General features: G+C 36.8%; 5 protein-coding genes across 6 annotated transcripts in view; 3 read left to right on the forward strand and 2 right to left on the reverse strand.

Annotated features, from left to right (window-relative positions):
* LOC131800423 (spectrin beta chain, non-erythrocytic 5-like) overlaps positions 1–3,295 on the forward strand; it is a 53,340-nt gene extending 50,045 nt beyond the window's left edge. Inside the window, 2 exon segments of the mRNA XM_059131725.1 lie at positions 1,729–1,785; positions 2,838–3,295. Coding sequence (XP_058987708.1) covers positions 1,729–1,785; positions 2,838–3,085 — 305 coding nt within the window. The 3' untranslated portion in view covers positions 3,086–3,295.
* Positions 3,296–6,466: 3,171 nt separating this feature from the next.
* LOC131806876 (T-cell activation inhibitor, mitochondrial-like) lies at positions 6,467–12,458 on the reverse strand. 2 transcript variants are annotated; one of them, XM_059131708.1, is made up of 5 exons: positions 12,416–12,458; positions 12,110–12,281; positions 11,959–12,053; positions 7,887–8,372; positions 6,467–7,521 (listed from the first exon to the last, which is right to left on the reverse strand). In XM_059131708.1, the coding sequence occupies exons 3-5, from the start codon at positions 12,001–12,003 to the stop codon at positions 6,571–6,573; spliced, it is 1,482 nt and encodes a 493-aa protein (XP_058987691.1). In that variant the 5' UTR covers positions 12,004–12,053; positions 12,110–12,281; positions 12,416–12,458; the 3' UTR covers positions 6,467–6,570. The 2 variants fall into 2 exon arrangements, with proteins under 2 accessions (XP_058987691.1, XP_058987690.1); XM_059131707.1 differs by having other exon boundaries at positions 12,110–12,355; positions 12,416–12,443.
* A 1,936-nt stretch (positions 12,459–14,394) lies between these two features.
* On the forward strand, positions 14,395–15,061 carry LOC101896682 (UPF0235 protein C15orf40 homolog). Its single transcript, XM_005176876.4, has 2 exons — positions 14,395–14,731; positions 14,795–15,061. The coding sequence occupies exons 1-2, from the start codon at positions 14,502–14,504 to the stop codon at positions 14,985–14,987; spliced, it is 423 nt and encodes a 140-aa protein (XP_005176933.3). The 5' UTR covers positions 14,395–14,501; the 3' UTR covers positions 14,988–15,061.
* Positions 15,062–16,519: 1,458 nt separating this feature from the next.
* On the reverse strand, positions 16,520–19,889 carry LOC131806803 (heat shock protein 83). The gene is made up of 2 exons (XM_059131497.1): positions 19,678–19,889; positions 16,520–19,184 (listed from the first exon to the last, which is right to left on the reverse strand). The coding sequence occupies exon 2, from the start codon at positions 19,182–19,184 to the stop codon at positions 17,034–17,036; it is 2,151 nt and encodes a 716-aa protein (XP_058987480.1). The 5' UTR covers positions 19,678–19,889; the 3' UTR covers positions 16,520–17,033.
* A 1,533-nt stretch (positions 19,890–21,422) lies between these two features.
* On the forward strand, positions 21,423–26,784 carry LOC101900008 (protein male-specific lethal-3). The gene is made up of 8 exons (XM_020040023.2): positions 21,423–21,524; positions 21,586–21,698; positions 21,938–22,116; positions 22,243–22,430; positions 22,973–23,276; positions 25,311–25,930; positions 25,992–26,076; positions 26,465–26,784. Exons 2-8 carry the CDS (start codon positions 21,594–21,596, stop codon positions 26,664–26,666), a joined length of 1,683 nt encoding a protein of 560 aa, XP_019895582.2. The 5' UTR covers positions 21,423–21,524; positions 21,586–21,593; the 3' UTR covers positions 26,667–26,784.
* The last annotated feature ends 696 nt before the right edge of the window (positions 26,785–27,480 follow it).

The raw sequence follows: 27,480 nt of genomic DNA on the forward strand, positions 1-27,480 counted from the left end.
GTTGGATGCCTATCTCGCTTTCTTTGAGCGTTTTGCTTTTCAAAAATCATAAACCCTATGTGGGTAATGTACCAGAAGAAATGGTCTGATCTGTACCATATTTATTACAGATCTTGTGTTGATGGAATTATTGAGATATATCAAGTCTGCATGGAATCGGAAGTTTTTTTTTCGGTTTTGTGAGCTTCATGAATATTCAAAATTTTTACCCTTTGTGAGGGAGGTTCCAGAAGGAGTGAACCGATATATCCCATCTTCACACCAGACCTTTTGCCAATAAAAATATTTTGATTCGTGTATTTTGAAGAGAACCGGATGCTTATTTCAAATTTTATGATCGTTTTGGTTATTCAAAACATTGACCCTTTGTGGAGGAGGTACCAGAAGAGATGATCCAATCTCTACCATCCTTATAACAGATTTTGTGTTGATAGAAATGTTGAGATATGCCAAGTCTGAATAGAATCGGATGTTAATTTCGCATTTTATGAGGTTCATGAGTATTCAAAATTTTTACCCTTTGTGAGGGGGGTCCCTGACAGAGTGGACCGATATATTCCATATTCACATCAGTCCTTGATTTAATAAAAAAATATTGCGATGTGTGTAATTTGAAGACAATTGGACAATTACATCACATTTTATAAGAGTTATAATTATTCAAAATTATGATCCTTTGTGGGGGAGGTACTTGATGGAGTGGACCGATATTGTTCATTTTCGCACCTAACCTAGCACTGATGCAAATATTAGGATTTGCAAAGCTGGAACAAATTCGCTTTATCCTTTCTCTTTCTGTGCAGTAAATTATTTTTATTGAAAATGTTGACCTTTTGTGGGTGTGGCACTAGAAGAGTAGACCGATTTGTTCATCTACGAACTCAATCTAAATTTGATAATAATATTATGATGTACCATGGTAGAAAAATACAGGTAGATGCATCAACGCTTGGGAACATTGATGTGTCAATATTATAAATGTTCTATCAAATATAAGTTGATTTTTATATGTTTTCTTAAACGGCGTTATTCGGAGGTTATTATAATTTGCGTTTTCAACAATTTTTACAAATTTAAATAATTTTTCATTCAACATTTTCAATTCCAAAATTGGTTTGACAATTCATTGTCCCAGCAGCTGTGTCCATGCGCCTACCTATATTCTTCTACCATGCGATGTACCAAGTTTGGATCAAATCGGATACTGCCTTCGAGAGTTATCGTGCGCACCAGCCAGACTGACAGACGGACGGACATCGCTAGATCCACCCCATATGTCCTGCAAGGGATTTGGTCAAAAGAGACCTAGTGCCTAAAACCGTTATTTCGATGAGGCGCGTTTTGGTCGTATCAAATGACCATATGGTTGAGGGTATATTGATGTGGAAACTACACCTACACCAGTTTGACTAATAGTTCAGGAATTTCTTGGAATCTCCACTGAATCGATTTATAGATAACAATTATCAGTTGAGCATATTTTAAGTGCATTTTTTTTCGAACTTATATATCTTAATTTTCAAGAGAGAATATTCCTTCATAGTTTATAATTTAGTACAAATTAACAAAGTAGTAATATAAATATATCTCTGCATAGCAATAATTATTATAATATTTGCATCAACATTTACTATTATCTAATTGTATACTTTTCATTGGTTTCTCTTTGTCTTTCTTTATTTATTTCTTTCTTATTTTATTGCATGCAAACTCTGTTAATTTCCACAGCAACCTACTATCAAAAAACAAAATTGAGTCGATCGAATATACGTACAAGTTTACAAAGTATAAGCAATTATTTTGATTCAGTATATTCATGAATGTTCAAAGTTTTGAAGCAAAAATCAATCATTAAAGAAAAATAAGATCTGTTAAGAAAAAATACAGGGTGAGATAATAAAACTGCAAAACAGTCAAACGTCATAATTTTTACATTTTTTTTAATTGTATTGAATGAAAGCAAAAAATGTCGGAAATAGTATCAAATTATAGAATAAGTTTAGATTTGTTCGAATTGGTCACCTTTGGCACAAATTATGGCCTTCAAACAGCCAATGAAACCGTCACACGCTTCCCGAATGTTGCTCTGCGGTATTTTGGCCCATTCCCGGCTAAACACTTGCTTAAGGTGATCGACACTTTGGTATTTTTTAGTTCCAATCCAACGGATTGGTATCCGGAGCTTTTGGTGGCCATTGTGGGCTGGAAATGAAGCGAGGAACCTCATTTTGTAACCATTCTTGGGTGGCGCGTGCTGATTGCGATGGTACTGAGTCCTGTTGGAATGTCCAAGGTCTGCGGCCAAATTGTTTGCGTGCCCCAGAATATTTCCGCGACAATATTCGGCATTTATTCTGATGCCACTGTCGATTAATACGAGCGGTCGATTAATACGAGGTTTTCCAGCCAAATATAAAGAAATCACACTATCACGCTTGAATTCCATCACGAATAAATTTTTTTCTGGAAAATTCTCACTAAATTGCTTTTGTACGCTTTTAAACAATATAATGAGCTGTCACAGGAATAATTTTAACAGCTGTCGGACGAGTGGCTTAGAAATGACGGCAGTCTGAAGTTGGTTGCAGTTTTTTCATCTCACCCTGTATGAGCAAGCCGTGTAAAACAATTAAATAATATTTGACAAAGAAAGATTTGTTTTAATTTCAAATTATTCAATTGCTTTAACAAAACTTTATCAAAATTTTGAACATTTTTCAAAACTTATTATACGTTTTTAAATTTCTATGTATATTTCCATTTCATTTCAAATATTTGTGTAAATTTAACTTTTTTTCAATTTTGTTAATCTATTTATTTTCTTGCATTCCATCTAGGTTGGGGAACAAGCCGGTTCGAATCGAATAGACCCGTATCACTGCAACCCGATTCAATAAATTTGTCACGCATCTCCGCCGAAAGTTCCAGTGAGAGCGAAGCTCAATCCATATCCTCCGTTTCCGGCGTCAAAGGTAGCAAAAGCAAAGAAGATCGTCGCAGTGGCGTTTTCAGAATATTCGGACGAAAAGGCGGCGACAAAGAAAAGGAGAAAGATAAACGCCGATCAAGTCAATTGCCACAATAGGTATCGATCAACTAGCAATGTACAGACCCCAGCTCTCTACGATGGCCGTAGAAGATGGACGAATTAGAAATAGTCCACAGCATGGTTGGTGTTTGTTTATTGCAGCAAAAAAAATGCCAACAAACCACCAACCGAATGCTGTGCAAAATTTAAAGGCATTCAGTACACATAATGTTTTGTTTTATTACTTATTTATAAAGTTTTTTTTTATATATAGAAAATACAGAATGTACGAAAACATTTTTTTAAATATATTTTATAAGCTACACGTTTTTTTTTTAAATGATAATTGGAAATGATAACGGAAATTTCACACAACAAATTTTATTTTATTTATTCCAATTGTTTTCTATCTATTTGCTGCCCTCTGTTTCAACAGATTATTACAACTTGTTAATGTAAAAAATGATAAATATTGTTCTTCACGATTGCTTTTTAATATATGGAAAATATTTGATATTTCCATTAAATTGTAAAAACAAAATCTAAAACGAGGGAATTGTAACGAAATTTTATAACAGTTTTATATTCACTCTATAGTGTACTTGTTAAAAATATTGATAATAATAATACAAAAATATTATAATGTTTTGTGTAGATCAACACACACACACATTTTTTCTTAATACAATATACTTATGTATTTATATGAATAATTATTAAGTTTAAAAAAGTTCTTTTTTTATCGGAATCAATATATATGCATTGTGGAAGAGATTCAGTTTTTGTCTTCTTTTTCTAAATTTATAACATCTTGTACACCCTGTTTAATGTTGTTGTTTCTTAAAAACATCTATCGGCTTACTTGCATAAATAATTTTACACAAACATATACAATTTCTATAAACGAAACCCCATAGTCTCTTATAATAAATGTTTATTATTATTTATGTTTATAATACATTTACATATTAGAAAAGAAAATATAATAAATATCATATGTATAATGAAAATAACAAAATTTGAATGTTTTTTTTTTTTTTTTTTTTTTGTTTAGAAGTTCTTATATTCAACTCGAGCGAACATCAAATTTTATATCTTATTTTTCTTGCAAATAAGACCAGCATGAAGTTTGATGCCAAAAAGTAGTTTAATCATTATAGTACAAAATCTCCACCCGGTGAGCCCTAATAATTGACCAATCACATTAATCCGACTATACAAAACATACCTTTAATTTATCGTAATTGGTCAATTATCAGGGTTAACACGGGTAGAGATTTTTAGCTCAAGTGGCTTCGTACTCTGCCTTTATGCGTGAAAGGATCACTCATGGTAGAAAAATACAGGTAGATGCATCGACACAGGTGACGGGACAATGAACTGTCAAACCAACTTTGAACATTTTGAAAACAAAAATTATTCAAATTTGTCAAAATTGTTGAAAAACACTTATAAAAATCTAAAAATCAAAATTTTTTGAATAAAAAACTATTCAAATTTGTCAAAATTGTTGAAAAACACTTATAAAAATCTAAAAATCAAAATGTTTACATACATACGTAGTATGGAGGTTAAGTTTGTCATTCCATTTGTAACTCGTCGAAATAATCATTTTGGAGACCAACAGAGTATATATATTGCTGATCGGCGATTTAACCATGTCCCTCCGGGCATTTGTTGTAACCAACCTAGAGCCCAAACGGCATATGATAAGAAGCCAAAATTTTGCACTGAGTTGTCTTTTGTCTACAGTAAGTTCGAGCTCGAAGATTAACCATATCGGTCCATCCTTTTCGTATAGCCCCCATATAAAGGTACCTTCCGATATTCGATATTTTTATGGTTTTAGACACACTCTCTAACGGAATAGTTTAAAATTTGGTAATTAGAGTTTGCAATGGGTTCTACCTAATGTGACACAATATACATAGATCCACTTTTTCCTATAACTCCCATTTAAAAAAGTTCCTCCCGGTGTTCAGGAATTTTAACGATTTCAGCGACACTCTCTAACGAAATGATTTAAATGAAGTTTGTAATGAGTTCTACCTCCCGTGCAGAACTTTGTCTATAAAGATACATTTTTTCGAATATCCCCTATATAATTGTACCTCCCGATATTCCATATTTTGACGATTTTAGTCGCACTCTCTAATCGAAAAGTTTGAAATTCAGCATTTAGACTTATACTATGTTCTAACTCCTGTGGCAGAACATTGCCTGTATAGGTCCATGTTTTCCTATAGCCCCATATAATTGTACCTTCCCATATTCGGTACATTGATTAGTTTAGGCTCAGTTTCTAGCGAAATAGCTTAATAATTGGCTTAAAATGGAGTCTATATTCTGTGGCAGAACATTGTCCAGGTTTTCGTATATCCGGATATAATTTTACCTTCCAATATTCGGAATTTTCACGATTTTGCCACACTTTCTAACTTGCGGATTTTTTTTTAAATTCCGGGTCCGAAATTCTATAATATTAATACAACCGTTTTAAATAACACCATCATGAAACTTGTTGGGTAGTTATTTTCATAAACTTTTAAATGATACCTACAGGGTAAGATGAAAAAACTGGAACCAACTTCAGACTGCTGTAATTTCTTAGCCACTGTTAAAATTATTCCAGTGACAGCTCATTATATTGTTTACTAGCGTACAAAAGCATTTTGGTGAAAATTTTCCAGAAAAAAGTTATTCTTGGTGGAATTCAAGCGTTATAGTATGATTTCCATATGGACAGGCTTAATAGTAAAAAATAACTACCTCTGGAAAACATTTGAACAAATTCCGAGAGTTCTTAATAAACTGGAGTTGTTTCGAAAAACACAAAAGAATTTGCCAAAACGTGTTTTTTCATTTCCATTCTCCTTACCTGTTTTTCCTAAATTGATTAACATTTATTTATGTTAATTTAATTATATTTATTTTCTAATTTAACTTCTGATTTATGCTCAATTTTCACTAATCTTTAAAGTCTGTTTTTGTAAAAGAAAAATACTTTCGCTTGAATCGTTCGCAATAAAACGTATTCGTTTCAAATTGATTTTGAAGGCTTTTTCCATTTCTGAAAAGCTATGATATGCCAGTAGTTCCATAACAGCTCATTAGGACTTGTGCTCCTTGTGGCAACCTCAATAAATTCCCTGTTTGTAAAAAAAATGTAAAATTAAAGTGAAAAATGTCATGAAAACCTTTGATGATCTAACAGAAAGTTTATGTGATATAAGAGTAAGACTCATTGAATGTATATACTTTCTATTAAAATATCTTTCTCATTTTTGAGAATTCAATAAAAATAAAAATATTTTTTATATATATAAAATTTATATATTTTCTGTTATAGAAAACAAATTATTTTTACTACATAACATAATCATTTATATAAAATTACTTTATATTTACTTTGAACATATGGAAGGCACGGATAACAAATTAAAAACAAAAGAAAAACAATTTTTATTGCACAGTCTGCGATGATATTAACAAAACCAATTATAGCCAAATATAAGATTATCTGTTGTCTTCTCGATTAAATACTACCGTCTAGTATTGAAATCCCATGGTATACAGACAATACCATCTGTTAAAACCGAATAATAATTTGTTATGTGCAGATCGATGTCAGCAAATTGCATTTTGTTGCATTTCAGTAGCTCATTCAGTGTATTAATCATTTTTTCCGGCGTAACCGAATCGTCTTTGGTCAGAGATTTTAGTCTCATTTCTTCAATGCATCTTTTTGTCAGTTCACGTTCCACATGTTTCTCCTCTTGATATTTTGCCACGCGCTCTTTCGCTATGGGCAAGTTAGTGGTTATAAAATCAACTAGCATAAAGCCAGGGCATGTTGCAGGTGTTATCAATTGTCCAGTGGGACTGACCATTAAAGGTCCCGCCTCAGACTCAATAACAATCTCGTATTCAGACAGCGTGTCCGGCCATGATTTCGGGAATTTATTAAGCGTTAAATAATCGCCCAATGTAGTGGTAACTTTATTCAGGTGGTTGGCATATTCAACAGCTTGTTGTTTTGGCATAAATTTACGTCGGCCAATCCGAATCTTTCTTAATACCTGAGAAAGAGTATTTTCATATAGCGGTATTTTCTTAAGGAAAGCATCATGCTTGGGAATGTTGCGTATGAACTCAATCCAATTGTTAAGAACATCGCCAGTAAACAGCATGACATGGCCCTCTAAGCTAATACCAGTAAAGGGAGCAAACACTACAACACGTCCACGCAAATGTTTTACATGGTCTTTGTGCAGCGATGCCAAACGTTCTAATGTCTTCAAGCATCCCCGATAGTGTTCAAAATTCCAACCACAATCGTAGCGAGCATCTTTAAGACCTAAATTTTCGATTACAGCCTTTTGCAAAACTTCAACATCACGTTTAAGGGGTTGTAAGTCTTTGGCTCGCTTTTTTGCAAGACTTGAGTTCTCAGCAATCCATTCGTCGACCGATTTCTTGGTTTCCTCCTTAGCCTATTTGTGAAAATAAAAGTACTTTATGAAAATTAAGAAGAGACTGGCTGATGAGACTTTCAAAACTAAAGTGTTAAGTATGACACGCCATCTAAGGACAATGTTTTGAAGGCTTCATAACTCAATATATTTTACAGTTGTAAGGGTTTAAAGGTATGTTTTAATAGATCATATGAACTATATAGTGTTGAATTTTATCCTGATCAATTGGTATTTCATATAGATTTGGGCATTATATGCGACTCAAGCACACGATATATTATGACCAAAATGTTTCTTTAGAAATATGACAATATGACATGATAGAAAAATTAATAATTCCATGTATGCTATGATTAAATAAATGACAGTGAATATACTCTTACCCTATAGTAGGCACTTTCAAAGCCCGCAAATTGTGAACCGTAGTTATAATCCTGGCTCGATCTAAAACCAGATCCTTTGTCTCCGAAATCCCTGGCCATATTTTTCCCCACTTCGGGAACTGGAGAAGATTTTAAACTTTTTACATATTCTGTTGGCAGGTTACATAGTTCCAATAGTTTGGTTATTATAGTCTTAGGATCTCTGGTCTTATTATCCAATGTGAGTTGTATCAACTTAAACTTGTTTCTATCCTCGCCATTATCTTCACGTATGTAGAATTTCAATACTTTTGCCTCACGGAACACCGAATATTTGCGCTCATGTATCATTTGCATATGGGCACTTAGTTGCTTCAGCGATTCCTCATTGACAGTTCGTTGCTCCGGATGTTGACCAAATAGATCAGGATGCACAGCAAAATAGAACGGCCGTAGTGCTGCTGCTAATTCCGTGCTTATAGTTCGAACATTGAGACAACGCTGCACCTGGTTGTTGTTGTTGTAGCAGTAGTGCATGTGTGTGTTTGTGTTCTGCTAATCTGGTTCCAGCTCCAGGTTTAGAAATTCGGCTACTTTAACGGGCTGTAGCCAGAGATCCTCTGGAGTGAGTTCGGTAGGTTTGGCTGAGCAATTAAAAAGGTGTAGCGTATTGTGCGGGCCTGTATCGCACGCCGGGCAGGCGTCACGCACATCTTCATCAATTCGTGCCCAATACGAATTGAGGCGACTACACCATCCTGAACGTAATTGCGCCAAAACTACCCTGGTTTGTCTAGGCAGCTGACGTTCTTCGGCTGCAATGGATGGGGGGTGGACTCCGAGGACGGCATTCACTTTATAACTGCTCACAGCATCCGCGACTGCATCGGTGTGAATGCCACTCAGACCTGCCTGATAGGCTTCTTGATCTAGAGGCTCTCTCTTGTAGCGCTGGACCTCCCTCTCTAGATCATGTATGTCCTTCCTGACACGCCTGGGTGGGGGAGAGTTATCCACCATATGATGGTTGGGATGACTCTCACGGTAACACCCAAGCAGGTACTGCAACGAAAGCATATTATTATGCTGACGTAAGGGAAGGACTTTCGCCTCCTCATGTAGATGGTCCACTGGTGTCATGAGGAGGCACCCTGTCGCAGTTCTCAGGGCAGCGTTCTGGCAGGTCTGGATATTCTTCCACTGCGTAGCACTAGTATTCGCAGACCACACTGGAGCCGCATAGTTGACCACAGACCGACCTATCGCGTTATAAGAGGTCAACAAGGTTTCTTTGTCCGCACCCCAAGAGCTGCCGGCTAGCGCCTTGAGGACCTTGTTCCTACTTTTCATCTTGTCGCAGATAGCTGTGGCTTGCGCGGACGACTTGAACATGCTGTCGAACGTTACCCCAAGAATCTTGGGGTAGTTCGTGGTCGGTATTAGATTCCCCTCGACCTGAACATTCAGCTGTGTTCTCATCTCCGCAGACCATGTGGTAAAGAGTGTGGCCGTTGATTTCGTGGCGGATATTTTCATATTCCTCGCGTGGGAGTATGCGGCAAGCTCCGCGAGATAGGGGTTCAACCTTTCGCATATGTCATCGACCACTGGACCCGACGCCATGATCGTACAATCATCCGCATACGTTACGATCTCAATGCCGTCTGGAGGGCGAGGAATTCCGGAAAGGTAGAGGTTAAACAGTTCCGGAGATATCACCCCGCCTTGGGGAACTCCCTGTTTCACTCTACGGGCTTTGGACTTCTTGTTCCGGAATTCCACGTACGACTGGCGTCCACACATATAGTTGATTATCCAACGTTTCAAACTTGGCCGGAGGGTAGTTCTCTGTACGTCCTCAAACAGTGTGGCATGATTGACCGTATCAAATGCCTTTGATAGGTCAAGGGCTACCAACACTGTTCTGTCACACGGCCTGTTCTGGTTCAGTCCTCTACTAATATGTGTGGAAATGGCGTGTAATGCTGTTGTGGTACTATGTTGTGGACGGAATCCATGCTGGTGGTTGGCAACTGTATAGCTTCCTCTAATGCTGGGGAGGAGTAAAGCCTCAAGAGTCTTTGCTACTGGCGACAAAAGCGAAATCGGCCTGTACGATTCGCCTTTACTGGCATCCTTGCCTGGCTTCAGTAGCGGGACCACCCGGCCCATTTTCCAGGTTTCGGGCACTATGTGGGTGGCTAGCGACAAATTGAGAACTTTCGTTAAGTACTCGACTCCCGGCGTATCCAGCTGCTTCAACATTACCATTGAGATTCCGTCCGGGCCCAACGCTTTGGATGACTTAGCGTTACAGATGACATTTGCAACATCACCCATCGTAAACTGTGGTGGTTCCTCCTCGGCGGGAAGAGATCTGATACGACGTAGTACTCTTCGCTTCGCCCTATCGCTCTCGGGGTGCTCGACAAATTGTCGGTTAAAATATTCCGCGCACCTCTTCGGATCAGTCACCGTTACGTCGTTAAAAGTGACTGAGGTCCTATCATCCTTTTTTCCAGGGTTCGAGAGCGACTTAACCGTTACCCACAGCTTACTCATATCGGTTCCAATGTTGCAGCACTTCAGATGGTCTAGCCACTTTTTCCTCTTATGCTCCTGTACCAACCGGTTGACTTCAACTGTCAAATCACTGATTCTAGGATCAGTAGGGTTGGTACGACGGAGATCATCACGCTCGTTTGCTAATCCCGCTGCCTCTGCTGGGAAGTTTGGTCTTATCTCGGGTATTCGACCAGCAGGTATATAGCGAGCGGCTGCAGCTCTGATGATGTTTCGGAAAATCCTTTCTGCTACCCGAACATCAGAAGGGTTGGGCAGTTCTCTGAAGCGGCGGTTGGTGAATTCTCTGAACTCTGGCCAGTGAGCTTTCCCATGGTTAAGGAAAGTGCGGCGTTCAGAGGTTATGAAATCGGGCGACCTGCTTATGGAGACGATTATCGGGAGATGGTCTGAGCCAAGAGAAATGACGGGTTGCCAAGTCACGTCATTTATCAGACCGGGTGACACTATGGTTAAGTCTGGCGAACTGTGACACTCTCCTCTTATTCGGGTGGGGGCATCCTCGTTAACCGTGCAAAATGTGGAGCAGTCAATCTGCTCTGCCAGCGCTGATCCCCTCTGGTCATTACCTAGGACGGAATGCCACAACTCATGGTGGGCATTAAAATCCCCTAGTACCAGGCGGTTATTGCCTACCAATAATGGGCTAATATCAGGCAAATAACGCGGTTCACAGCTATTAATCGGCGGGATATACACATTAAGCACCTCTACCTCGGCAGTTCCACACTTGACTGCTACCCCCATACATTCCATGTATGGGTCACTAGAGAGTAGCTCAAGCGAGATAGGTCTGTACTGAACAGAATGGTGTAACAGGAACGCTAATCCCCCACCTCCACTTCTGGTGCGATCCTTCCTTAGTACGTTGTAACCATAACAACGTTGTAGGCTGCAATTTTCATTCAGCTTGGTTTCCTGCACCGCTGCGATCTTAATATTCCTCCGACTCATAAATTCCACTATCTCATCTATTTTGCCTCGAAGTCCGTTGCAATTGAATTGCAAGAATGATGCACAATCCGGAGTTGGAACAGCAACATGTGGCGTTAGGTGCTGCAGTGTTGGTTGCTGTTCTGGAGACTGCGGTGGAGTGCCATACTCCGACGACGTCTCTGACGAGGACGACGAAGAAGAGGACTCGCTGGGGACTACGTTACTGCAGCAAGTCGCAACATAATCCCTTTCGCTGTAGTCTCGCAAACGCCTTAATCCGGAACAGTTCTTGAAGTGCACCCACTCTCTGCATCCATTACATCGCACCGAGACAGATCTGTGGTGGATGACGTTCTGACAAACCGAGCAGAACCAAGGTCCGGGGTTTTCCTCAATCCCGGCACGGACCAATAAAATCCGGAGCAAGCATTCCGGGATATGCTGCTCCCAATGCAGAAAAATAAACAAACACAAACATGTACATACTGGGTTGGCAGCCGCTGGCCGAAACTGGAATCTTGTTGTTTCGGGTCAATCCGGTATCGTAGAACCCGCTGCCGTGGGATTGCTGCACCTGGTAGCTTTTGGCGCCAAAACATGACACATTTCTCAACAGCATCCCAGCATCACTTTGGATAAGACGACTTTCGAAGAGTTCTTCTCGATTTCCTAGGGATATTATATAACGTCAATAAGGTTTAACAAATGATTTAATGTATACTTACTTTATAAAAATTCTTTGCATGCGAACAAATTCTTATAAAAAAATATATTTCGCTTTAAATTTTACAAAGATGTCTTTAATTTATTGCAATTATATTTTCGGTGTAGGAACGACTATTGGAACGTTTTATCCGATCACAGAATTTGATTATGAAAGATCTTTATGGTGACGTACTATGTGGACAAAAATTATATTGGCAAACCGACAAGTCTTTTATTAAATAATTTATTTCATTTGCATGCTGTAACTATAAATATTATTTACATTATCATTATAAAACAGAAAATTAATAAAACTTTTTACATACAGCTGCTACACATAAACGAACAAATGTGAGAGGGGATTATGCAAAAAAAAAAAAAAATAAAACACTAAACAAACGCTTCTTCTTATTACTGTGTGAAATTGGTACGCAAGTTCATTGATATCTTTGGATATCAGCTGTTGAGGTTAACTGGGTTTACACAGAAGAAATCAATAGGCAATGCATCTAGCATGGTAGAAAAATATAGGAAGACACATCAACGCTGGGGAACATTGATATGTCAAAAATTTTTAAATGCTTTTTCAAATATAAGTAGGTTTTATATGTTTTCTTATATGGCGTCATTCGGAGGTTATTATAATTCGAGTTTTTAAACAATTTCTACAAATTTAAATAATTTTTCGTTCAATATTTTCAATCCCAAAATTGGTTTGACAGTTCATTGCCCCAGCAGCTGCGTCGATGCGTCTACTTATATTCTTCTACCATGGTAGCTAGCAAATTTCATAAAAAACACTACCCATGGTATAATTATTACAGGTAAAAGCAAGTCCCAGCTGATTTGACTCTATGTAATGTATATTTTTGAAATTAAAATAGTTTATGTAAAATTAATTATTTTGTTTACATTTTTGGGCACATAACTCTGACATTTGTGTTACGTACAAAAACAAATTTCTATGTGGTTGTTGCTACGATTATTGTACAACAACACTTGCTGTTACCTGTATGAACACTACCTATTTGACGTTGGGAGAATTAAGAAAGTAAAGTCATTTCAAATAATCACACGCATCTCTGTATTTTCTATAATTTGATTTTTCAAATTTCACAAAATAGAAAAAAAGTTTTCCGTCTCTGATTTGTGTCCCATTCTACCTATCTACCTATATTCTTCTACCATGCTTACACCTTAAAGGTATTACAAGGCAGTCCGTCCGTCTATGTATTCTTGTGAAAAAAATGCAGGTCCCATTTATTATCCGATTGAGATAAAATTTTCCAAACAATATTTGTTTGATACAAGGACGAACCCTATTGAAATTGGTGATAATCGGGTCAGATTTGGATGTAGCTCCCATATATATCTTCAAACGATTTCGGGTTAATTGTGCACCAAATGGCCAATATCTGTCCAAAAGTCTTGAATTTTGGTACATCCGACCGAATTCAGTCTAGAAACAAGTACATTGAATTCGGAGAAAATCAGTTCAGATATAGCTATGACTCCCATATATATGTTTCATTCGATTTGGTATTTAAGTCCCTCCAGATACCAGATATATGGTGCCAGATATCTTATAGAGCTCGGAAATACCTCTGCCAAATTTTATCGGGCTCGACTAAGATTTAGATATAGCTCCCATATATATCCTTAGTCTGATTTCAGGTTTATTGTGCAAATAATGGCCAATGTCAGCCCAAATGGAGTGAATTTCGGGACGTACGTTTCCATTTTGTGGAACTCATCTCCAATATATATTTTTTAATAGAACAGTGTTGGCATGTTTGTTCGGGATATTATAGTATTTTGTTCTTGCAAAATGGTCAGGCTTAATTCCATTATTGTTGTTTTTATAAAAACTACGAATGTTTATCAGTGGAGAACGATGGTAATGCTTACCAGGGGGTAAGGGTGCAAGTACATAAAAAGCTTGAAGTCATGGCTAGGCATTCATAGTCGATTGTTTAAAAATTTACAAAAAAATTATTTTACCCTTAAGGGCTAAAGGGCTAAGTACATAAGAAGCTTGAAGTCATGGCTAGGCATATTTTGTGACATTTCACAAAGGGATTACAGAGCCGCACTAAAATCCAGCCGTCGTTTTCCATTATAATTTGACATTAATATGCCTAGCCATGACTTCAAGCTTCTTATGTACTTAGCACTTTAGCCCTTAAGGGCAAAATAAGTTTTTTGTAATTTTTTAAACAATCGACTATGAATAGTCGAGTACTCGGTTTTCACCCAAGTCCATAGTCATGTTTCAGAACTTTGAGTACTCAGAGTCGATTATTCGATTAATCGGAAGACGACTTACCTATCCCTAATGGGACCGTAAACAAAATCAGACATTGAGGAAGGCTGGACTCCAGCTAAAGTTTGTGATAATAAATATAGATATATATGTATATAATTAATACATACATGCGAAGATTTTTCCAAATTTCATCATCAGTAATGTCTAAAAGCAAAAGTAAAAAAGCTGCTGCCCCAACAACACAATCACCTGCTCCAAACAATGATCCCATACAGGCCGACAAAAATGGAAACATATGCATTAGAATTTTAGCAAAACCAGGTGCCAAAAACAATGGTATTACAGACATTTCAACCGAAGGAGTTGGAGTCCAAATGTAAAGAAGGTTATTTTTTATTGAAAAACCATTAGTTTGATGAATCTTTTGTTTTTTATTTAGAGCAGCACCACCCAGTGAAGGAGAAGCAAATGCCGAATTGGTGAAATATCTATCGAAAGTGTTGCAGTTAAGAAAAAGCGACGTATCTCTAGATAAGGGTTCACGATCTCGCAACAAAATAGTTATGGTTAGTAAAGGTGTAACGACCATGGAAGCTATTAAGGAACTGATTCAAAAAGAGATTGACTCATAGTAAATAAGTTGAATTCTGCTTGAATCAAAATAAAAAATTCCTTGAAGACTTAATGCACAACATATTGCACGTAACTTATTTGTTTTTATATCCAAATTGATCATTATCCCTGCAAAGGCGACAATTGCATAGGTCCCTTTAACTTGAAAACGCAAAAAAAAAACTGAAAAAATAGCCTGATATGATATTTCGTGCACTTTTTCATTATCCAATCTGTGGTTTTCTGGAAAAACAACTCATGTCGGCATATTTAAATTTTGAGCTTTTGGTACTATGTTGTTCCTCCTGAAAGCTTTAGTTTTTTGCAAAAAGTGGAGAACCTGACGGAATTCTCTAAATACATCAAGCTAAAATGTACATGTTCAAAATTAATTTCGATATCAAATGCGACAATTTGTCCCCAAATTTGAATCAAATGAGTATTTTTCATCAATTATTAACACAAAGCCAACAGCAACGAGAATGTTTTTTTTTTTTTTTTTTTGCTTGTGTAGGGTTTAGTGTCCTTGCCCCCTCGCGTATTAAAGTTTAACCTGGGTACAACGATATTTTTTATACCCTCGACCATAGTATGGAGGGTTGTCATTTCGTTTGTAGGACCTCGAAATATACATTTTAGACCCCACAAAGTATATATGTTCTTGATCAGCATAAAATTCTATGTCGATTTAGCGATGTTCGCCCGTCTGTGGAAATCGATCTAGCTTCCAAACGAAATGAAGTAGGTTGATAAAATTTTACTCAAATGTATATTATGTCTGCAGGACTTTTGGCATTGAAAATGGCCATGTAGGTCCGCATTTTGGTCTAGCCCCCATATAAACCACCTAGTTTCGGTATTTTAGTGATTTAAGCGACATTATTCACCGGAAATGTTTCAAATTTGGTATTTGAAGCCTAGACAGAAAATTGTCCGTTCTGGTCCACGCCTTCGTATAACGACACCTCCCGATATTTGGTATTTTGATGATTTTAGCTACATTATTCACCGAAATTGTTTCATATTTGGTATTTGAAGTTCGTAATAGATATTACAGCCTATGATAGAAAATACGTTTAGGTATAGCCCCCATATAATGGTACCTCCCTATATTCGGTATTTTGATGATTTTAGCTACATTATTCACCGATTTTTTTTCTAATTTCGCACTTGAATTAATGGCTTATGATAAAAGTTGCCTTTGCAGGTCCACATCGTCGTAAGACCCTAATATCACGGATACATTGGATTTTATTTTTTTGAAAATTGGCAAATTCGTTCCAAATGGTGGAGGGTATTCAAAGTTCAGCCCGGCTGAACTTACAGATTTTTGAATAACTCATGTAGCCTGGTTTGGTCTCAAAAACGCTGTAATTATACCAGGCACTAACGGAACGTTTTTTGAACCATAACACGGGAAGTATGGACTTTCCCAAAAGGGTCCTCTAATAAACTTGGTTCAACTTATATTTCCTTTTCATGGAGGTATATCCTCGCTTTACATCATACCCAAGTTCAAACCTTCCCTTAGTTCACCGAAAAATGTTAGAAATTGTGATCAGATGCGTATTTTATTTATATCTTTTGTAATACAACGATTTACATTCAACTTCGTTTTTCTGTAAATCAAAATATTTTCAAATTCCAACCAAAGAACCTAACACTAAAAACAAATTTTTGTCGCCAAAAATAGGAGTAAACAAAATAAAAAACATAAATTATAGTCATCTATAAATAGTTGCTTGGATTTTATTTCTTTTTTTCTTTTAATCAAACCTTAGAAACTGCGATCTTACAAAAAAAAATAGTAAATTTAAATAAAATATGAATTTGACTGATGAATGATGAATGTCGCACACAGAATGTGCTACCGCTTACAACGCGGCAATGGTGAGTAGTCAATTCTTCTATTTTACACAACACAAATGAATCAGAAACACAAAACTACTACATTAATGTGTTCCAGACATCCATGGAATTACTTGCAACAGTCTGTTGTCTGTCGAGTACGTGGTAAACTCTTATAAGCTACTTATACGTTAAGAGGAAGGGCAGGGGTTAAGTATTTAATCGACTTCTTCCATGTGAGAAGCATCTTCGGTATCATCGACCAATGGGGGAGCATCAGCGGCACTTTGGGTTTCTTCAGCAGCCATAGGTTCGTCTTCGTCGATACCGAGACCAAGCTTGATCATGCGGTAAATGCGGCTGGCATGGGTTTGTGGGCTTTGTAGAGAGAAGCCAGATGAAAGCAGGGAGGTCTCGAACAACAAGATAACCAAGTCCTTGACAGCTTTGTCATTCTTATCAGCTTCGGCCTTTTGACGCAAGGTTTCGATAATTGGATGATCGGGATTGATTTCCAAGTGCTTCTTGCCAGCCATGTATCCCATGGTGGAGGTATCACGCAAAGCTTGAGCCTTCATGATACGTTCCATGTTGGCGGACCAACCGAACTGTGATGTTACAATACAGCATGGAGATTCAACCAAACGGTTGGAAACGACAACTTTGTCGACTTTGTTGTCCAAGATCGATTTCATGATCTTGCAGAGGTTTTCGAATTTGGTCTTGTCCTCTTCGCGCTTCTTCTTTTCCTCCTCATCTTCAGGCAATTCCAAGCCTTCCTTGGTAACAGAGACCAATTGCTTGCCCTTGTATTCCTTCAAGTGTTGGATGACGTATTCATCGATGGGTTCTGTCATGTAGACAACTTCAAAGCCACGAGCCTTGACACGTTCAACGAAGGCTGAGTTGGCAACCTGTTCCTTGGATTCACCAGTGATGAAGTAGATGTGTTTCTGGTTCTCCTTCATGCGGGAGACGTAATCGGCCAAGGAGCAGAAGTCGTCACCGGAGGCGGATGTGTGGAAGCGCAAGAAGTCGGAAATCTTAGCGCGGTTGTTGCTGTCCTCATGGACACCCAATTTCAAGTTCTTGCTGAATTGGTCGTAGAACTTCTTGTAGAGTTCCTTGTCTTCGGAGAGCTCTTCAATCAATTCCATGGTCTTCTTGACCAAGTTCTTGCGGATAACCTTCAATACTTTGTTTTGTTGCAACATTTCACGAGAAATGTTCAAGGGCAAATCTTCAGAGTCGACAACACCCTTGATGAAGTTCAAGTATTCAGGAATAAGATCTTCGCAGTTGTCCATGATGAATACGCGACGGACGTACAACTTGATGTTGTTGCGTTTCTTTTGGTTTTCGAAGAGATCGAATGGTGTGCGACGGGGGATGAAGAGCAGGGCGCGGAATTCAAGTTGACCTTCAACCGAGAAGTGCTTGACGGCCAAATGGTCTTCCCAATCGTTGGTGAGGGATTTGTAGAATTCTCCATATTCAGCTTGAGAGATGTCATCGGGATTGCGAGTCCAGATGGGTTTGGTCTTGTTCAATTCTTCATCCTCTGTGTACTTAACCTTGACGGTCTTCTTCTTCTTGCCATCCTTATCCTTCTTGTCGGCATCTTCATCCTCACCAACATCTTCGATCTTGGCTTCATCGGTTTCCATTTCCTTCTTTTCTTCTTCCTTCTTTTCATCCTCACCCTCATCATCGGAAACTTCTTGGTCGCGCTCTTTTTCTACGAGCAATTTAATTGGATAACCAATGAATTGAGAGTGCTTGTTGACAATTTCCTTGATTTTGCTTTCCTCCAAGTAGTCAGTCTGATCTTCCTTGATGTACAAAACAATCTTGGTACCACGACCCAATGGTTCAGAGTCATCGGCACGGACTGTGAACGAGCCACCAGCAGACGATTCCCAAACGTATTGTTCATCATCGTTGTGTTTGGAGGTGACTGTGACTTTGTCGGCAACCAAGTAGGCAGAATAGAAACCTACACCAAATTGACCAATCATAGAAATATCAGCGCCAGCCTGCAACGCTTCCATGAAAGCCTTAGTGCCAGACTTGGCAATGGTACCCAAATTGTTGACCAAATCCGATTTGGTCATACCAATACCGGTATCAATGATGGTCAAGGTACCAGCGGTCTTGTTGGGAATCAATTTGATATACAATTCCTTGCCAGAATCCAATTTCGAGGGATCGGTCAATGATTCATAGCGGATTTTATCCAAGGCATCGGAAGCGTTGGAAATCAATTCACGCAAGAAGATTTCTTTGTTGGAGTAGAATGTGTTGATGATCAGTGACATCAGCTGAGCAATCTCAGCTTGGAAAGCGAATGTTTCAACTTCTTCTGGCATCTAAAATAAAGGGAAAAAAATACACGTGATTAGAAAACTGTTAAACTGAAAATTGGAATAAGTTAAAAAAGATGAAGGGAGGGGGGTTAACTGTAAAAAGTTTGGGGGGAGGGGGGTGTGCAATTATCCATTATGTGAAAAAGTGATTTCTTGTGATGTATCGCAATATTAACTCTATATTTTTATTTTAAATGGTTCATGTTTAATTTCTCCAAGCAATTCACAAGGCATTTCCCCAATTGGTTTTTCACGTTTGAAGGGGCAAAAATGCTTTCCACGTTTTTTAGTTAAGGGGAGGTTGGTGTGAATCACCATGACATCCATCATTTTTTCGAGAACAATTTCTCTATGTAACCATTTTATTTATTTTTTTTTTTTTCAAATATCTTGATTTCAATATTTAAAAATTGATACCATGCATTTAAGTTGCACCCACATTTTTACAGTTAAATTGTGTAATCCGATTCAGTTCTGGCAGGCGGGTTGGTCTTACCTTTGCTTTTTATTTATAAATTCACAAGATTTCAGAAATTTGTGTTGTAATTTAGAATTACTTTTTTAATTAACTTTTAGCAATTTAAATTTCACTGCTTTTTCTTCACTTTGCACCGTTTATTCAAAGAAAATTTGACTTTGTTCCTCTTTTCTTGGTTTGGCTTCTCGCCTTAGTCACGTTTTGTTCAAGTTCTGTTACAAGACTAATGCCGGTTCTCTGCTTGCAACCGAATTTATACACCAATGAATAAATGCAAGAAAACACTCGAAAGTTCTAGAATAAACTACTCTAACTTCCGTCGACATTGGCCGCCATCATATGGTCGACTTTGGGGGTATTATTCATGAAATATGTTATTTGTACCATATTAAAATTACGTATTATTATTTATATAGAAATTATTATCAATTTTGATATTAGTTTATGTTATAAAAAACAGTGATTCATTTATAATTTTATAAATATAAAGAAAATAATAAATTGCCAACAAAAAATACAGGGTTGCATTTTTCACTTAACAGTGATATTCAAACTGTAAACTGTAGGCATTAATAACATATGGTCTCGAATATTCAAGAGCGAGAACAATTCACTCTCCCATATTTTTGGCAAGTTGTTGCAAATACAAAATCGATAGAAATTTATATGATAAGTAAATAATTTGCATGTCTATATTCATTGTTTTATTGAATTAAAAACAGATTGCGTGGATTTTCTGGAATAATATAAATACAACATAGTTAAATACATCTGTAAACAATATAGATATTTAATGTGAGCAGCTATGAATGCTCTCTTGAAACCGGCAATATCTGAGATCAATAAATAAATGAATCTGTTGACATAAATGAATAATAGCTACTTACAATTCATATAATTATATGTGTAGCTATCATTTTCGTCATACTAGCAAACCAGCATCCTTGTGTGATTCAAAGAATGCAAAACGTGTGAATCACGCTATTCGCAAGTTCATGTGTTAAACAGACATCTTTTATATATTGTTGAAACATGGCATATAGGTTCATACTTGGAGCTATGAAAGTCTGTTATTTTCTCAAAGCTTAATAAAAACCATAAACATATTTGAAACTATACTCTGTTCTAGAACCTGCAGAAATCTACAATTTTTGCAATTTTTTCGATATCATAAAGGGAAAATCGGTTCTCGTAGTAAAAACTTTTATATTCTTGCAGTTCTGGAACATACCATATAAAATGATTAAAGATTCACAGTTTGTAGTACCAACAATAAGTTCCGAATTTTAGCTTGAAGCATAATCTATATAAGTACAAATGTAAATATTTAGGTATGTGCATGGATATGTACGCATCGTATAGCTTTGACATAGTACAATTCAAGGGAAGAAGCATGATCGAAGTATATTTTGGCCATGGAAACAAGGTTCAATCATACATATCATTGTTGTGCTCTTTGTACATACATAGCTCGTTGCTAGGATTAAAATGAGTAGGAATACATGCATACATATATACTCGAAATATTCTCAAAGCTGCCTTGTAATGATAGGCAAATTCAAAAAAAAAATAATTTTTATATGTGTACATTAAGGAAGCAGAATGAAACTATTTAGTTACATACATTAATCCCTTATTTTTGATAAAACCAAAAAACGACTGATTTACATACATAAGTACATACATATTTATCATAATACCGCAAACCACCCCATGAAAGTAACCACAGCTGTTTTCAAAACAATGCTACTCAAACTGTGCGGTTGTTTATATGCTCACATGAGAATAAGAGAGAATATTCAAGAAGAAGCACATAACAGCTGTATTTTCATGTTTTTCTTTATGCTTTTACTCGAAATTTCCAAGTAAATAAATTAAATTAAGAGTCCTGTTAAAATATATTATTTCTATTTGCAATTTTTTGAGACTCCGGAATGGTTTCAACTCGTGGCCCTAGATCTCGATATTTTGAAAAAGGAGAAAAAGTTTTGTGTTATGAACCAGACGCTTCAAAAGCGAAAGTGTTGTATGATTCCAAGGTAATAGTTTGTATGTACGAAATTGCAAGGTTTGTAGGATTGAAGTATGCAGTTGCAAGAAATTTAGGATTCATGGAAATGACAATGTCATAATTAATTTTCGCGCTAATTGCACTCTTAAAGACCGTGTGTCCTATTTAAGGCTTAAACTTTTTCCTTGAAAGGTTCATTCACGGCCAAAATTATTATTCCAAAGTTATGAAGTTAATTCAAAATGAAAAATAATTTTTATTTTGTAGATTTTAGGAACATACGAGACCAAAGATAAGAGAGGGCGTAAGCATATTCAATACAAAGTGCATTTTCAAGGCTGGAGTAGTTCCTGGGATCGCAAGGTTAGTGCTGATTATGTCCTAAAGGATACCGAAGAAAATCGCCAGCTGCAAAGAGATTTGGCTGAAAAGGCTCAGCTGCAGTTGTAAGTAACATCGAATGTGACCAGAACTGTGCAATATTTGCAGAGTATTTCGGCAGAATGTTGAACTCATGGCATACTTAAATAAATAATAGGTATTCAATGTACATACTTTTCTATCTTTTTCAGAGGCGCATATTTATATCGAAAGGAACACAAAAATAAAAAGAGGTCTCGCAAAACGACAGCAATTAACTCAGAAGACTCAGCTGATGCTAGTACATCGCCAAACAAACTTCGACCACGAGGTTTATCCGAAGATAATTTTAGTTCTGGCAGTACGTTCGAGAAAAATGAACGTTATTCCATGAAAGATGGTAAGTTTAAATGTGCAGGGTGGTGGGAGGTTGGTGTAAGAACAATGTCCCCCTTTTTACATACATACATGTCATAATGCTTGGTCAAAAGAATGTGGGTCAATGTGCGCACAACAAAATATGTACACAATGCTACTATGTATAATCGATAATAGTGTTGAAGCAAAACCAAAGTATGCACCAGGCATAACACACCCCCAATCAATATTAAAAAAAAAGAAAACAGCTGTACTTGTGCAATAGTAATGTTTCGAGGGAGTTTTTAAAATTTTTATGTCGAATTATAATTATAAATGTTCAAGAAAAATACAAAGAGACCAAAACAGCTAAAAATTATTGCATTATTATGACCTCAGAACATTTCAAGTAATAACAACAGCAAATACAACTAATATGCATCGTAAAACATAACAAAGAGACGGATTTTTATTAGAAAATTGATGTTTTTCTCCAATCAATCATCAATGAAAAGTAAACAAATGAGTTAATTTTCTTTGCGTAGTTTATTTGTTACATAAGCGTTTCCCCCTTTTATATTTTAGATGAAACAGACTCCTGTTGCAGTTCAATCGAGAGTTTTCACGACGAGGATCGTGTTATGTTACGTATTAGTGAACGTTTACGACAGTACTTGGAATACGATCATGACATGATTGTGAAGTATGGAAAACAACATGCTTTGCCATCACGAAATCCAGCCATCTCTATATTAGAGAAATTTGTTAAGCAGACAGCTTTGAAAATGGTGTTTGCAAACAACCAGCCGGAAGGTCCGCCTCGACGACGTGCTGCACAGCAACGAACCACAGAGAAAAAAGAAAAGGATGTCGAAAAAATCATATCAACGTAAGTAGAGGAGCTATACAAATTATATGACCACCGAGTATTCACTCGACCGGACAATAAGTTACCATACTGTCGGCTGGAGTCTAACACTCGTCCCTTAGGAAAAACAATTTTCGCTGAGTTGGCGACAAAATACCCACATATCCTGGTGTTTATAACTAATAGTTATGTAAACAAATATATTGAGAGGCAATCTTTAAAAACATATACGTAGGAAAAGTATAAAAACGTACGAAATGGACAAAACATTTCTGTTAAGTTGTCGAGACAGGAGGAGGTTGCTATTGGTGCGGAACATAAAAAATGTGAAGTTTTCATAAATTCGTACTAAAAGTAGTAAATATTGTTCTGTTAGAGCACGAATTCTCTTACTTCTTTGTTCCCTCAGTCATATTGCTAGAGAGGGTATATATCATTTGATAGGCCAAAACGTGAATCATCGAACTAACGGTTTTTTAGACCCTAGGTCTCTTTGGTCTGTTTCAGGACATTTGGAGTGCGTCTGTCTGTCTCTGTCTGGTTGGTACGCAAGATATCTCTCGAAGGGAGTATTCGATTTGGTTCAAACTTGGTACATCGAAATATAATCAAACTTAGATCGAGTTCGGAAAAGGGCAATATCGGTATACTCTTCAGGTGTGAAATTCGTCAATATTGGTCCACTCCATCAAGTACCTCCCCCACAAATGATCAACATTTTTAATAAAATGTAACTGTTATAAAATTCGAATTGGTTACTTTTGGCACGAATTATGGTTTTCAAACGGCCAATGAAACCGTCACACGCTGCCCGAATGTTGCTCTGCGGTATTTTGGCCCATTCCCGGCGAAGCGCTTGCTTGAGGTGATCGACACTTTGGTATTTTTTAGTGCCAACCTTGCTTTCCAAAATACTCCAGACACAATAGTCCAACGGATTGGTATCCGGATATTTTGGTGGCCATTGTGCGCTGGAAATGAAGCGGCGAACCTCATTTTGTAACCATTCTTGGGTGGCGCGTGCTGAGTGCGATGGTGCTGAGGTCTGTTGGAATGTCCAAGGTCTGCTGCCAAAATGTATGTATGCCAAATGGAAAATTCTCACCAAAATACTTTTGTACGTCTGTAAACAATATAATGGGCTGTCAGTAGAATAATTTTAACAGCTGTCGGACGAATGACTTAGAAACGACAGCATTCTGAAATTGGTTGCAGTTTTTTCATCTTATGCTGTATATCTGCGAAACCCTTCTGGTACCTCACCCGTAATGTGTCATAATTTTCAATACTTTTATCTGTCATAAGTTGCGAAACAAGCCATCGATTCTTTACAACTTGCTATATCTAAATATTTTTCTCAACCAGAAACCTCAGATGAATATGGAATTTATGACTTCGCTTAAAATTGGATATAAATGTTAGGTTTTTTTGTAATTTTGTCCATCCAAACGTAGCACATCTATATATTTATATCATATTTATTTAGGTCCAATACGAAATGGACAATATTGGCCCATTCCTTCGGAACCAACTCCATAGAGAGTCAGCAATTTAAAAAATTATAACAGAAGTCAAAATGATAGATATTTAAATAATCGAGCATTGACTGATGGTATATATCTCACGGCAAACCCGACTGATACTTTTAAACTTGTTTTATGTTAAATTTCATTGAAAATGGTACGTTTTGGTACTAAGACAAAAAGGATAAATAAAAACGAAAGAGTACAAGGAGCGGAAACGGTACTTTGTATAAAATTGTCTAGCTAAATTTATTACTAATAAAAAATGTCACAAATTTGATATGATGAAAATGATAACAAGTATGAGTCGAAATTGAAGCCAGAAGTCCAAAATTGTTTGTAGCGACGTTAAATACATTTACTTGGGTTACATTTGACAGGGAGATAACAAAAAACCTGCCCACAAATAGATTAAACAGTTACTGATTTAACTCTGACAGAGATATAGGTGTCTAGGTGTTTAATAGTTTAATATAAAATGCCTAGACATGTAGCTATGTTTAAAATTTGTAATAATAATATAATATTTTAGGGTTGCTCTACTAAAGGAAGTTGCTGATGGCTTACGGATTTACTTCGATTTCACCATACATGAGTATTTGCTATATAAGGAGGAAAAGGAATATGCATTGTCCTACTTGTCGGAAGAAAATCTAAATTCTTTCACATATGTACCGGCACCCGCATTTTCCCTGGATTGGTTTAATATCAAAAACGAGACAAACGATATGACAACAACTGCCGGTAGTATATCTGGCAACGTAAATTCATCTTCAAACTCAACATTAGAAAATCCCATTGAAGCACAACAGAACTCAGCTAATGCGGCTGACGCCCCGACCAATCAGACTCCAGCCACATCCCAAGAAGAACAGCCTCAACGCAGAAAATTGAGATCACATCGTAGTGACGAATGTGATTTCACTCTGGAGAATTGTTTAGCCAGCATTGCGAGTACCAGCGCGGGAGCTCCTACACCATTGAATTGCAATATCCCGGCTTCTGGTTTAAATCATTTAAAGTCGTTGGCACCCATTTCTCCGCAAATACGTGATTTCCTACAGAATGTCTTATCATGGCGCATAATACCTTCAAATGCACCGCCAGGACCCTCAATGATATTTGGAGCACCACACTTAGCTCGACTTATAGGTATTCGTGGATATACATAATTTGAATTAAATTCTATTGAATTTCCCATCTATATTTTTAGTTAAATTGCCGGAATTTTTGAATGCATCCACGATGAGTGATGAAAAATTGAAAATAATACTACAACATTTGGATACATTTGTTAAGTAAGTATTTATTGATTTGGAGTGGGCGACGTGTATTTGCACAACTGGTGGTTTTGCCCATTTTCTTATCAGATGAACTAATACTGATACGATATTGTGCATTTATTTATATAAGCATACACAAATCATGGCAACTGTCATAGTGTCACAACAGCGTTTCATTGGATAAGTGGTTTTTAAAATGCTGAATTGTTTGAAATTGTTATTGCTCTTCACAATAGTTGTTAACGTTTTTATTACGATTAAAGAAGAAATAATTTCCCTAGAAATACTGCCAAACAATTCAGTGATTGTCAATTTAAATCGCGTTTATATTGAATGAGGTTTAAAAAAATCAAACATAACAGTTTATTATATATTATATAAAACTATTATGTTCTTTTTGCAGCTATTTGGAATCTCATAAGGATTGGTTTAATGAAGAAAACTATGAAAGAAAATATGTGAACGTAACACAGGAACGAGAATCGGAAGAAAAAAGCAATATCAATGTTAATGAGTCTTCAGCTCCGGCCAACACTGTTGCAAAAGATCAAGACCATGTTTTGCCACCCGCAAAATCGCCAAATGTAGAAGTTATGGCGTCGTAGCAATAATTTCATAAGAACTACTATCTTTGTACAAGTTTTATTGTATGGGAATTTAATTTGTAATAAGTTAAATTAAGTTTTTTAGTATTAAATATATTCTTATTTTTTTTTTAAAAAATATTTATATTTGATCTGTTCCAGAACCTGCAAGTATTTACTTATTTTGCAATTGTTTTTGATATCGCAAAGAAAAAATCGGTTATCGTAGTATTTTTTTTATTCTTGCAGTTCTGGAACAGAGCAACTTATAGTGTTCTTCATTGCTAATGTAAACGATAATAAATCTGTCTACAATGGTGAATAGAAAATGTACTTTGCATAATATTTTGCTTGTAAGCATTTATCTGTATACAGGGTGAGATGAAAAAACGGCAACCAATTTCAGACTGCTGTCAATTCTAAGTCACTAGTCCGACAGCTCTTAAAATTATTCCAGTGACAGCTCATCATATTGTTTACAAGCGTACCAAAGCCTTTTGGTGAGAATTTTCCAGAAAAAAAAGTTATTCGTGATGGAATTCAAGCGTGATAGTGTGATTTCTTTATATTTGGCTGGAAAACCACAAGTGGCTATCGTTAGAGCACTCCAGCATTTTAATGTGAATAAATCTTTTGTGTCTCGTACCCTCGCCCATTGCCGTAGCCCGACGACAAGGAAGTGGACGAAAGAAAACAGCAACATCAGCAGAAATGGTTCGAAATGAAACGATCGAAACCCGCGTCGAAAAATGAGCTCGGTGTAAAGTCATTGAAATTGCAAAAAGTGAATGAACTTACGCCGCAACAGAAAGAAAATAGACTCAAAAGAGCTAAA

This window comes from Musca domestica, unplaced genomic scaffold (assembly GCF_030504385.1).
Source record: "Musca domestica strain aabys unplaced genomic scaffold, Musca_domestica.polishedcontigs.V.1.1 9, whole genome shotgun sequence".
NCBI lineage: Eukaryota > Metazoa > Arthropoda > Insecta > Diptera > Muscidae > Musca > Musca domestica.